This window comes from Squalius cephalus (genome assembly GCF_949319135.1).
Source record: "Squalius cephalus genome assembly, chromosome: 13".
In the NCBI taxonomy this organism is placed as follows: Eukaryota; Metazoa; Chordata; class Actinopteri; order Cypriniformes; family Leuciscidae; genus Squalius; species Squalius cephalus.
This window is the reverse complement of record NC_137134.1, coordinates 6,245,978-6,260,393: the sequence shown is the minus strand read 5'-3', so window position 1 is coordinate 6,260,393 and position 14,416 is coordinate 6,245,978. Positions and strand designations below refer to the sequence as shown.

The 14,416-nt window shown below is 40.8% G+C and overlaps 1 protein-coding gene across 1 annotated transcript in view; it reads left to right on the top strand.

The window, feature by feature from the left end:
- map1sa (microtubule-associated protein 1Sa) overlaps positions 1 to 14,416 on the top strand; it is a 35,361-nt gene that overhangs the window by 18,257 nt on the left and 2,688 nt on the right. The window contains exons 3-5 of the mRNA XM_079889577.1: positions 8,510 to 8,592; positions 10,713 to 10,853; positions 10,962 to 14,139. Of these exons, the coding sequence (XP_079745703.1) occupies positions 8,510 to 8,592; positions 10,713 to 10,853; positions 10,962 to 14,139 (3,402 nt within the window). The remainder of the gene's footprint in view (positions 1 to 8,509; positions 8,593 to 10,712; positions 10,854 to 10,961; positions 14,140 to 14,416) is intronic.

Genomic DNA, 14,416 nt, shown 5'->3' with positions numbered 1-14,416 from the left:
TGAAACACGTTTTCAAAGTTTGCTGGTTCAGGCCTCCTGTCGTATAAATGAACGACTCACCAAAGCGACCATTTTTGTTGAAAACGGTGTTGTGTAAGCGGCCCCTAAGATAAGATGTTTGTTCATACTTCTACCCTGTCTTAGATGTTATACCGAATGTATAAGAGTCTCCCTGATCTGAACTTCCCCTCCGGCTCAAACTGTTCTTTTCGTGGACGTCACCTCTCAGAGGAATCCGCTCGGAGGACCATCTATATCTGTAAACCTCTCTGTGCCTAGAACAACACAGCCTTTCACTGCAGCACAAACAGACCGAAACGTTTTTCTTTGTGTCGTTTAAGAATTAATAATTCGTTTGTGCCTTTTAGATCACAGGGAGCTCAAGCTTTCGGTGTTTTGGTTTGGCTTGTACAATGAAGGCACTGTGTTGAAGCGTTCGGGACCAGCAGGGGGAAAACTTCATTACCTCCATCTCCTGTCCCTGGAGACATTGGCAGCATCTCTCACACAGTGTTTTTTAGGCTTACGTCCGGCTGAATGGGATGGGTATACATACTGTCCCAGTCATTTCCAGGCACATATGCTGACTAATCCTGACTAATCATTGAGCAGCTGTTCAGGAATGTCAGTCTATCTCTTGTCAAGCTGTTTCATCCCTTTTTTAATCCTGTACCTGGACACTGATTTATATCCATAGTGCATCTATAAGGTATTTGTAAGGTATAATCAAACGCTTTTGAATTATAAAACCCCATTAGTGAGTCTTTTGTCCCTCATGAGTTCCCAGCTTTCCCATCTGATAGATATTTGGGATCTTCTGTATACTTTTTAGCAGTAGTGACTTTTTTGCCCAAGACCAAAGAGACTCTGTTTCTGGAGATCTGCCTCAATCTAGAGAAAAGAATCACTTACAAGTTGTATTTTTATTAACTAAGTAACATTTAACAAAGACTTAATAGTGCTCAAAGTCCGATTGTAGCGTTTTATTGTCTTTATTTTCTGGTATTGTGTTCATATTTGCAAATTTTTCTTTGCCGAAAAATAAACCACAATTTTTTTGTATGTAGGTTCAGTGTTTTTAGTTTTATTAGTTTGTGTTCAAGTTTAATGCTGCCATGCTCATTGAGATCTTCCTCTAACAATATTTGATTAGTTTGGGGACACCTGATGATTACAGCAACAGGGCATTGCATTCAAAATACACAGGCATTTATATGGTGCTCCCCCTTTTTAGCTATAACAGCTCCCACTCTTCTGGGAAGGCTTTCCACAAGAATATTTGTGTTTCTTTTTTTTCCCATTTAATCCAGTAGAGCATTTGTGAGGTCAGGCACTGATGTCGGCCTGTCTCGTAATCTCCGTCCCAGTTCATCCCAAAGCTGCTGGACGGGGTTGAGGTCAGGGCTCAGTGCAGGCCGGTCAGTTCCTCCACACCAAACTCATCCAAACATGCCTTTATGGACCTTATTTTGTGCACTGGAGCCCATGCTGGAATAGAAAATGGCCTTCCCCAAACTCTTCCCAAAAAGTTGGAAGCATAGCATTATCTAAAATGTCTTGGGTATGCTGAAGGATTACGTTTTCCTTTCACTGGAAGTAAGGAGCCCAGCCCCTGAAAAACAGCCTCGCACCATGATCCCCCCTCCATCAGACATTATAGTTAGCCCAAAGCAGTCGAGCTGGTACCGTTCTCCTGGCACCCGCCAAACCCAGACCCGTCCATCAGACTGTGGAACGGAGACGCATTACTCGTCACTCTGCAGAAAGTCCAGAAGCGCTGTGCTTTACACCATGCTTGGTGAAGTGAGGCTTGCTTGCAGCTGCTCCGCCATAGAAACCCACTCCGTGACGCTCCCGCCGCACAGCTCATGTGCTGATATTGATGCTAGTGGAAGTGTGTAACACTGCAGCTGTGGAATCAGCAGAGCGCTGGCGACTTTTACACACTATGGCCTCATTTACACTGCAGGTCTTGATGCCCAATTCTGATTTGTTGCCTATATCCGATTTTGTTTTTTGTTTTTTTGACCGTCCGTTTATGCCTTGTTCAGATTATACAATTTTGGCACGATCCGTTTGACGTAGGGTGTCGTGGGGATTCGTAAACGATAACGGGCGTCGGGCCACAAGATTCGATCGCTTCATCTCGTATAGTGGGCAACAACCGATGTCGCGTCTGCGATGCTTCACGAATCGCGATAAAAAGACTAGGTTCCGTCACGAGTGACTGTGTGTGTTCGCGAGTGAGTGTATGTGTGCGTGTGAGACGGCACGCGATGATTGGTCGGAAAGTGACGTGTAGTCTGACATGTTTCTTGTCCATGACACAAGATTTTAGGAGTCAAAATTGCGTAATCTGACACAGTGACTATCGTAACAGACAAAAAAATCGTGTAATCTGAACCAGGCATTACACGTTCTTTCAATTGTGACCCATATCCGAATCATGTGTTTACACTTGGCATACTACTGTATCTGAAACATCGCGCATGCTTAAAGGGGGTTCTTGCACAGATGGACGAACGAGAAATATGCTTGATGCTAGCTTTGCGATATATGCGAAGCTCGCCAAACATCACCATGATTTTGAGGCGGAGGAGGGGGAAAAGGGCCATCATCAATGCATTGCATATTGTGGCGGGGCTTAACGAGGAGCAGTGGGTCTGAAATTTTAGGATGAGCAAGCCAACCTTTGATATGTTGTCAATGTTTGTCCACATTCCTCTCCTACGCCGACACACCGTTTCGTCGGGTCATCCGTCAGTTCGCAGATGCGAGTCTGGGTTTCTCTCGTCATTAAAGCACAATGGGCTACTTGCACAACTACTTCCGCGTTCTGCTTATTACATATCGGGAGTTTCCGGTTAGTGCGTTCAGCGCACATACACACATGAGAATGCAGATTATCACTACGTTTTATGGATGCCAATTGATTAAAACAATGAATAATGATCTCTGTATTAATTATCTTGAGGCTGCTGAAATGTTCCTATAAATATATTTTCTTTCCAACTGTTCATTCTGATTAATAAATAGGCTAAATATATGTATCCACTAACCTGCAGCAGTCCTATACGTCTTCCCATTAACAGTGTTCTTCTCTTAGCCTACTTATACCTGTTTAGTTTACTTTTTTTTAATGAATTTGACTAATAAAAAGGATTGCTTGTGTGCATTGGTGCTTTATTGCAGTCATTTTAAAATAGTTGAATGAATGAATGCTCGCGAGGTGCCTTTAACTGTTAAATAGGCTAGGCTATTTAATTAATCTTCAACAGTAGAAGAGAATGACAGTCAACTTCTTTGAATATTAGTTAAGCATTTTGGGCATGAACATGTAAATAGTAAAAAGATTGACATTGAAAAATGACACAGAATGATTAAAATATTTAATCCAAATAAATAAATGTTTGTGGTTCGTACTGATGTTATTCATCTGTTTTCACACACTTCAGCGTCGCGGTCGCTAGTGTAGACGAACACTGACACCCTGTGGTGAAATAATGCGTATTTTAACAGCCGCGGCTTTCTCAGATTGGCTTGGTTTGGATTAAAACTTCATGTTCCGATGAGTTTGGAAAATTCTGCCCACAGTAAACATCAGAAAATCCCTTCTTCTGTCAATAAAAATGTCCAAACTTTTAAATCTTATCGCAGACACTCATTTTAGGTGGTGTTTGTTCAACTCATTGACCACAGTACATTGAAAGTAAACATAACCGGAAATAAGTGATATGTATTGTTTCCAAACGGAAGTGCGTCACGGAGTTCAGTGCAAGTGGTCCATTCTAGGGGTGGCACGATCCGCCTTTTTTGCCTCCGATACCGATTCCGATACCTGGGATTCAGTATTGGCCGATACCGAGTACCAATCCGATACTAAAATAATAATAATTCAAAAAAGTGCTGAATTACCTAATAAACTGTATCTGTATGCTTGACTGTGGGGAAGAGACTGTGATTATTCTTTTGAGAAAGGCTTTTAAGCTTGACTTAAACATTATTTTCCTAACTTTGTAAAACAAAAAACGGACAAAATATATAGGCTACTATATAATTAAAAAACATTTCTTTTAAAATTTTAAGCGCAGCTTTTTAATGAAGCAGCAACATATGATAGATACAACTAAAGCTATCAATAAACTTTCGTTGCTCAAAAGTATTGTAATATGAAAGGCTCCAAGCGGCACGAAACGCTTATGCGCATTTCGTGCGCAGAATGATGCGCTTGAAGCGACATGGAGTCACAGTGCACAGCGACAGCACTTCGCATTGAAAAGTTCAAAGCACAAAGGGAAGAGATATTGATGCGTAGTGTTATATTATGCGATTAGTTTGAGCCTTTTAACAGTTTTAATTTCTGAACAGTAGTGCTCTCTACTCCAGTGTTGTGATCTAACAGGCATCCGGGAGAAAGTAACGTTAAACTCAAGCCAGATGAAGTCGCGGTCTCTCCCCGAAACGCGATTGGCTTTTTTTAAGAAGCAATTGGGCGGGATTTGTATGTGAAAATCTGGCAATCCTGCGTGACGCGTGTTGCTCATCTCTCTTTACGGCATGTCTCTCAGGAGTTGTTAAGCATTTGTATGACAATTTAGGACTAAGGGACGTGATCGTATCGGATCGGGTTATACTCCCGCGATTCATGCAATATCCGATCCAGTGATTTTGGCCAGTATCGGACTAATACCGATACCGAATATCGGATCGGCGCACCCCTAGTCCATTCCGGCGCAAAATGAAGCTAGGGGTTAATAACACATGGGTACCGAGTCGACCGCTCTCTGGGATGTGTTTTCATGCTAATCGAATGTACCAACACGGTAGCATAATCGAACCACGAAACGACGGACCATATGAGATTCCAAGTCACAGTTCAGCTCACGTAGCACCGCGTTCGTGGTTTTCCAAAGATGGCTCCTGCCTGTATGTATACGCGTAATGTAACGTTACTGTCTTTATAAAGTATCTTCTTATTAAACTGTCTGTACACTTACAAAGTTCTCAATGCTTCGGTTTGAGTGTAGGGACCCTCACTATGCTACCATGTTAGTGTGAGGCTATTTTGAGCCTTGTTAGTGGTATTAATTAGCGATTTCTTTTTACTTACTCTATGCCCTATATACTAGCATTAGCTAATCAGTGGTTCGAGCTAAAACTGGGTACATTCGATTAGCATGAAAACACATCCCATAGAACGGTTGACTCGGTACCCATGTGTTATTAACCCCAGGTTCATTTTGCGCCGGAATTGTCCTTTAAACCTCGGAGATGTTGCCTAATGCCTCAGAAAACCTGATCAGTCACATTGGCACATATCTGATTTATTTCCACATATGAACGAGGCCTGAAACCGATCTCGAAATATCCGAATGCATGCGGTTATTTTCTTCCTGTTTACACGGTCCTAGAACACATCCGATCTGTGTCACATATGAGCACAAAATCTGAAGTGGGTCACATTTCACTGACTTTTCACTGACGGTGTAAACGAGGCCTATCAGCGCTCTTTACATGAGTGACTTTACCTGGTCTTCTGCATTGTGGCCGAGTTGCTGCTGTTCTTAAACACTTCCACTTTCCAATAAAACCCCTCACAGTTGAGCGAGACATATCTAGCAGGGATGACATTTCAAGAACTGACTAATCACAGGATCACGCTCGAGTTCACTGAGCTCTTCAGAACGACAGTGTTTTCACTAATGTGTGTAAATGCAGACTGCATGGCTAGGTGTTTGATTTATAGACCTGAAACACATGAAGTCAGTAATTAAGAGGTGTGTCCCAATACTTTTGTCCATATAGTGTATTAACATCCCCATAAGTAACTACTTTTTCTTTCAGTAGTTTGACTGTAGTTCAACAGCCGGTCCCGCCGGTATGTTCTGCAAGCTAGCACCAGATAGATCAGATTAAACCCCTCACACCCATTTACAAACATGACGGAGAACAGGACCAGCTGGGAGCATGTGCTTATCTGAGCCCCAGCACTTCTGATCATGTCCCATACACAACATGAGTTCTGTTATTCCCACATGCTGTTGTGTTTCTGCCGTCGGCCACATGTCTCTGCTCTGAGAGCTGTCGCAGTTTCAGACGCGCTGCGGTGGTTTGTATGTTTGGGGAAGGGCAGCCACAGCATAATCGCTGTTAGATAAGATCATCAGAGATACGCTGAAGGAGTCGAGGAAAGCTTTCACTGGAGTTTATCATTCTGGTAAACAACAACAGGACTGGGACACGGTTTCTGCAGATACCATATTCATTTCTAACCGGAGTATGGATGTGCTTTGGCACTTTGCACCAGAATTCAAACATTGAATAAGCCTAGAAGGATTCAAGAATACATTTTAATATTTAAAAATGTAAGCTTTCAGACTAATTTTACACTGTAAAATAATTATATGATCAAACACATTATATATATACACACACATTATATATATATATACACATTGTATATATATACACACACACACACACACACACACACACACACACACACACACATATATATATTTAAGAAAAAAATATTTATATATATGAAATATTTATATATATAATAATTTATATACATGCAAATATTTCTATGTTTATTATATATATGCATGTATACATACATGCATGTGAGTGTTTTTTTAAATATTTTTATATATTTTTTTTATGTATTTTTTAAAACACAAACTGAATACTACAATTATTATTTCATCTTGGTTTTGATTGTGGTTTTGGTTTTGATTGTTTGATTGTGTGTATTTTAAAACAATTCTGTCTATGGGTAATGCTAAAATTGGGATGGAACAACACTAAGCAACCACTACACACGTGTGTGTGTGTAAGAATAAAATAATAAAGGAAAAATTTTAATAATTCAATAAGAATAGACAAATCTTTTAAAAATAGTTTATAATTTGATAGAATTTCTAAGAATCTAAGTTCTTAGAAATGATCTCTGTATTTATGTTGGTTTCATAGGATTTTGATTTAAAAAAAGTTTTTTTTTAAATATATATATATATATATATATATATATATATATATATATATATATATATATATATATATATATATATATATATATATATATTTTCAATAGGTTTAAATTTTTATTTTATGTCATTAAAATATCATGTGATGTTGCCGTCAAATGAAAAGTAATAAAATATTTCTTTACACTTTGACAACATACGAATGTAGACATCTTGAACAACACTTTTTAAATATTTTCATGTACTATTTTTTAAATATTCATACATTTTTAGACAGTTTCTCCACATGACATTTTACAAGCTAAAATAATCTTGCCTTTTCATGTAAAATTTATAATTTTTTTCTGATATTCTAAAAGACCACATGACCTTCTGCCAGAGTCCCTCTCTATGATATCATTTCCTGTTTTGTCTCGAGTTTCTTCTCTTTGAATGAATTGATCCCAGTAAAGGCTAGATATATGTCCTATATGTCCTGCATGTATTGATGCAATATGTTGACTATATATGACTATTATTGGTTGTGTTCAGTGTTAATTTACTTTTATTGTAGATTTTTCATATTTTAAAAATATAGAGACTTAAGTTTAATTTTAGTCATTTCGCTATGGGCTTTTGTCATTGTATATAATTTTGCTATTTGGGATACATTTATTTTTATTTCGGTTTTAGTTAGTTTTAGTTAATTTATTTCCAGGTAATCATTTGAGTGCTTCAACTTAAACTTATTTCAGTTTATTTTCAAGGCAACATTATTTATATTTAGATTGTATTGTCCGCATTCTTTAACACAAATATTTTTATTATTTTTAGTTACTGATAATAGCCCTGGTTGCATCCTTTAACTTTTAATCTAAAGGACCCACACCTGTACAGTTGAGCGGCTCCAGCGCCTCCACTTTCATTTGCTATTATGGAGACCTAGATATTGTTTCTCAATTTGTCTGTTGACTGATAGAGGCTGCAAAGATGTTGTCATAGCTCAGCGTCTGCTACAGGAAGGAAGGAGAGGCTTCCTACCATGTGTTTTCGACTCGTCATGGTGCCGAGCAGAAGGCTAGAGTTACCTTCGGCTCACGTTTGCTCATTGTTTGTGGAGAAGACAGGAACATGTCACGCAGAGCTAGTCTTAAACATCCTTTTTCTGACCCCTTTAATGTCCTGTACTTCCTAATCCACAGCTTGAAAAAATGAAAATATAAGTTTGAGGAAGTAAAGTAAAGCCTTTCATCTAGAGCAATAAACCCACATGATGATATATGCTGTGGTTTTGGACTTCACACCATTCGGATCAGGAAATCTTCAAACTTATGTAACCTGCGCCAGCACCATAGCTCATACAAGCTCATAGACTGTCTGTTATTTCCATTAAATTGTAAATAGTGTTGCCTGTTAGGCTGCCATGTTTGTCACTGTGTTGTGGCCACTGTGTGTATCTGTGCATACTCAATTAGAATAATCACCTAGTGTTCATGGACAAACGTTTTTTAAAAGATCTCCCCCTCTGTCTCCATCCGCAGGCCAGAAGACACTGCAGCACAGCGGGGATGTGCTAGAGACCCACGTGATCGTTAACCCATCTCATGATTTGGTTTGTTCAGAGGTGAGTGTCTTAGTGCTTTGTGTAGTTTGCAACACACTAATATCACCACATCCTTAGCATAACTAGTAGGGTTGTCAAAGTGGCCGAAAAGCTAAATTCATATTTCTTTCTTAAATATTAGCAAAATTCGAATTATATTTGAATTCTGAAGACAATATTAAGAGGAAAAATACTGTATCGTCTCCTATGCCCACAAGAGGGTACAAGTGAGCGCAATAAGCAAAAATAAACCAAACCAAGACAAGATCGCATCTTTTATTGAAATTAAATGACATTCACTTTTTAAAGTGCCTTAAAGGGGCATTCCAGCCATTTGAACATTGTTTTTTATTTAAAGTGGGTCATATATGTAGTCAAAATGTAAAATAAATTTTGAATTTGGTGCCTTCGTGACCGAGGAAAGACAAAAAATAACTTCAGGACGCATTTGTATGAAAGACAACAACTCCCACAATGCACCACATTGCACAGCTCCGCAAGCCACTCCCACTAATCCAGAAAGCGCATATCTGCCTATAAGAGAATCACTCTTCCGTCTACAAGGCTAGCTACCACCAGAGCTTGAAATTCATTTCACATTCACACAAAATGTCTAGTTAGTTGGCGAACTCATTAGTGCATTACTCCTCGTTTGTATTTCTTTCGAAAAGGTGAATTATTGCATGGTACCTGGATGTTCAGTCAGAACATATGCGGTGCGAAACTAGGATAGTTCTCAACACAAACGTCCGTGTCCTCGTCTGATTCAGAGATTTCGTCCAGGAGAAATTGTCATCGTTGAAATTCTTTGCCGCAGACGGACTCTATCTCTGTGTTCGTAGCGGTTCGTAGCTGCATAGTGAGATCACCGGCGCCACCAGTCCGCCCCCAGCTCGAGCCAGTCTGGGCTCCTCGTCCGCGGCAGGCAGGTCTTCTGCCTCGGCTGCTCTTCGCTATAATGCGGCTTGTAAAGGTAGCCACAAACACCTGATTCAAGCATCAGACTTCCGAAATCCTCTTCTTCTATATCATATTGAGCACTCTCCTCCGCTATTGTCATAACTTTACATCTGTCTCCACAGCGCCTGTTAGCTTAGCTTCAAACAAGATGGAGGATATTGCTTTCAGTTTCAGAGAGTAAAGTCCCACCCACTGATCTGTAATAGGTCTGTAGCGTGAGCGGGTCCCGCCCCCTGGGAAAGATGAGGAACTAGTGCTTGTAGTCTCAACAGAAATCCCCCCCTCTTACACTTCCTCCTACAATGACGCAAAATGACGATTTTTGCGTCATTGTAGGAGGAAGTGTAAGAGGTAAATAACAGATTTCTCTCGTCTCAGGGGAAAATGAGTGTTGCACGACCATTCAATAGTATGACTGGGTTTCTAACAATGCAAAGCTTAATGCAAATGGGTGGAGTGTCCCTTTAACTTTTGAAACAAGTGTTCTTAAATAAAATCAATTTATTTAATTTCCTTAATGTGCATGCAAGTTATGTAATGTAACGTTACTACACTCAGAAACAATCCACATCTACTCACTACACATCTACATATTGTTCGTCAAAAACAAATGTCTTTGAAATCCCCCTTAAGATGAATTGCTTGTTGTATTCCTCATTTGTTAATCTCTTTGGATAAAATCGTTTGCTTAGTGAATAAATGTAAGTGCAAATATAAAGATTTTTTTAAAAGTTAAATTACCCAACCCTAAATCAAAGACGGAGTAATGTTCGCTTTTATGATCCAATTGATTTTCTTATGTTTAAACGGTTAAATATTGGTTTTGCTGTATAAATCCACACTTGCACCCTCAGTTCCTGTCCACTGCAGTTATTTCCTGATAAATGTATGAAAGCTATTTGACTGGTGTTTACCCAACTGTGTTTGACTGTGTAAACACAGGGAGATGTTGATGCATTTCTTGAAGTACCTTGTCCAGTTATATTTGCTCTTGATATTTGCTATCCAGAGCAGCAGCCAAGTGTCTTCTTTTAATCCCTCTTAAAATGTAGTTTGGGTCTTGATTTGAGGGCTGAATACCTGTTTGGATAGTTCAACATTAGCTTGCTTATACTCTCCAATAATATTTAAGTGTAACCCATACTTGTTGCACATTTTAATGCTGGTCTTTATTTTCATAGGTCCGTCGGCTCATTTCTGATACGTCTCTTCATAAGCTGCTAATTCTTGCTGGACAATGCGTTGAAGATACTGGAGACCTTGAGTTGCAAATTGGGTCTTTTTCACTAAATGACTTTATCCAGATATTTACAGATGAAGAGGTCAGTCACCTTAGTTAATTATGTAGTAATTCTACTCTTTTGATATTAAAATACACAAAAACAAATGAATTGCCTCCAATTAATGAAAGTTTCCATTTCCCTACACAGATTGGAGATCTTCTGAGCTCTGCAGACCCTTCTCAGAAAGCCAGCCTAACCCTGAGCTGTCCAGAATCTGGGATGTGGAAAAATTCTCAATTAGAAAAGCATAATTTGCAAGATTATATAGAAATTAAAACCAACCCTCCATTAGTGCTACCAGAGATGGAGGGCCTTCAGGAGTTCACCGAGTATCTGTCAGAGTCTCTTGAAGCTCAGTCGCCTTTTGATCTCCTTGTGCCACCCAGTACAGTGGGCTTCCTGAAACTGTCCCGTCCCTGCTGCTATGTGTTTCCCGGAGGAAGAGGTGACTGTGCCTTCTTTGCTGTGAATGGTTTCAATGTCTTGGTCAATGGGGGGTCTGACACTCGATCCTGTTTTTGGAAACTGGTGAGACATTTAGACCGAGTCGACTCAGTATTGCTCACCCATGTTGGCGTGGATAATCTACCTGGTATGAACAGCCTACTTCACAGAAAAGTGGCTGAACAACAAGAAGAAGAGGAGTCCGCTGGATCGCAGAGCAATGAAGACTGGCAGAAGAATCTGATATCGCCAGAAATAGGGGTTGTATTTTTCAATGCTTCTGAAAGACTCAAAACATTGCAGACTGACCCCAGGGTCCTTCGAAGTTGTGATCAAGTTGCCCTAACGTTACAGCATTTAGAAAGGTTGTCAATTTTTCCAGAGCAGCTCAGTCGCTCTGCTGGGCCGGCTATCGAGCCGGTGATTCTTTTCCAGAAGATGGGTGTAGGTCGCCTAGATCTTTATGTACTCAATCCAGTCAAAGGTAGCAAAGAACTTGAAGCTTTCTTGCAAACTTGGCCTGCTAGCACTCCAAACATAAAAACCTCAGAAATCCCTCTAGACTGTATGGTCTCCATATGTGCCCTGTTGGTTTGGCATCCAGCTAATCCTCGAGAAAAGATCATTCGGGTTCTGTTTCCTGGGTGCACCCCAGAATCCAAGATCTTTGAAGGTTTAGAGAGACTAAAGCATCTAGAGTTTCTCAAACACCCAGTAGTTAGTTTGAAGGACCTTGAGACATCAAAGTTGGATAAACAGCCAAAGCATGCTGGGAGCAAGGAAAGTCTTAAGAGTATATCCAAAGAATCTCGACCTGGTAGTGCCTTACTCAAAGACAAGGTAAGCAAAGTAGAGTTGAAAAGGCAAGACACTAAAACAAAGACCAAATCCACTAATGACACCGTTCCAAAAGAAGGGAAAGAGGGTGAGGAAAAAGCAAAGCCAAAAGATGATGTGAAACAAAGACCATCTAAGCCTGAAAAGCAAGTGACTAAGAAAGAACCTGCTAAAGATGAAAAGAGGGAAGTTAGGAAGAAAGAGGAACGGCCACTGACAAGTATTGCAAAGAAGGATGAGAATGTAGAGAAAAAGAAAGAACCCTTGAAAAAAGATCTCAGTGCAAAGCCCAAGAAAGATATTAAACCCGATGTGAAAAAAGAGGTTAAGAAAGAGGTCAAACCAGAAGACAAAAAAACAACTACAAAAACTCTTGGTAAGGATGTTAAGAAAGTCACCGGACATTTGCCAGGCAGTGCAGAGTCTAGAAAGTCAGTTGTCAAGAATGGCTCACTAAAGAAAGATGTGATGGTCCCTAAAAAGGATCCTTTACCCAAATGGAAGCCAAAGCCAGACAAAAAAGAGCCTGACAATCTGAAATCCTCAAGTGAAGCAAGTGCAGACCGGCCAAAGACATCTACGCCTGAGGATGGTACTGCACAAATGGAAAAGTTGAAAATGGAGAATGAACAATTGCAGGATGTTGAAGGCAATAATCTAAGCTCAAGAACTGAATGTGCCTCTGGCAACAATGATGTGCAGGTGAATGGCTCTAAAAAAGGTACTGACGAAAGTCCAGAGAAGTTTCGGAGTATGGATGGGAACCCTGGCTCAAACATTACTATTGGACCCTCCTCCCCACTTGCACAGACTCCAAAGAGTGAGAGAAGTGTAAACTTTGATCTCACTCCAACAGAGCTTAATGGATGCCCCAAAGAGGATGTCTGTACAAGCTTGGACGAAAAAACCCTCGAGTTAGTTTCTCCCACGGACTCTGTGAAGAATAATGCCTCTCAGGTCTCTGGCGAAGATTGTAAGGCAGGCATCAGGGCTTCTGGTCTCGGTTTTGAAGACAGTCAGATGGTATTCTGCAAGAACTCGATGGCAGGTTGTTCGAGAAGCAATCTAGAAAACAGCTCCATATCATCACAAGATAGACAACCAAGCTTTCTCTCCTCTACTTCACTTAAAGATACTCTACCCGACGCCTCTCCTAGCCTCACTTCCTTTCCTGCGGAAGTTGGCTCTCCACACTCCACTGAAGTAGACGATTCGTTATCCTATGAACAAGTGCCTGTTTGTCATTCACAGGAGGAGATTGGTAATTTGGCTTACACTAATGGACATTTACCAAAAACGGATTTAAAAACATCTCATAATAGTCAAAACACATATGATGAATCTGAGAATCACCTCTTTGGACCACAGATTGACATCCTTCCACATGATGTCGATCTATGTCTGGTTTCACCTTGTGAGTTTCAGCATCACAAATCCCCAGAGAACCAGCAGGGACTGTCCTGTGAGGTTGTTGCCCCAAGTCCTGACCTCTCTCAAGAGCCGAACCAGTGCAGTAGTAGTGATCCTCAGTCAGTGGAAGGTCAGGAGACCACGTCCTCTGTTAGTGTCTCCCTCATCTCGGTTTCTGATTCTGATGCGCCACCGGCCACTGAAGAGTGTCCCTCCATTACTGAGGACTTGGACTCTGATGAGGAAGCTAGTGATATCTTTCCACCCCACCATCCTCATGACCATCCTAGCACTCATTCGATACACCACAATTCCCAGCGTGTCTCCGAAGACCCTCCACCTGCCCCGATGAAGGATTTACCACCGCTGCCGCCCCAGCCTGGCGCCTGCATGGCCGACCCAGAGGCCGATGCTCAGGGGAGATCTTCCAAGAATGTAACGTCGAAGACCAAAAAAATTGCAACTGTGTCCTCAAAGACTGCATCTGCAAACATTACGCAAAGTGGGAAGGCAAAGACTGGTGCTCCGGTGTCTACCAGTGGAACTTTTCGGGCTACGTCCAGTCTGGACACCAGGCCTACATCCCGCAATGCTACCAGCGGATCTAGACCAGGGCTTTCAAAGTCCTCATCCAGTGAGTGCTCATGGCTTCTTCCAGAAATATATGAATTGCACATCTATTGGGGATTGGGCAGGACAGTTGACTAGTCCAGGGATTGGCCATCGAGGTCCACTTTCCTGCAGAGTTTAGCTCCAGCCTTAATCAAACACACCTGAACAGGCTTATCAAGGTCTTCAGGATTAGTAGAAAATTGCAGGTATTTGAGGTCATGTCCACACTAATACGTTTTTCATTTGAAAACGTATATTTTTCTCTCCGTTTTGGCCTTCCGTCCACACTGAGACGGCGT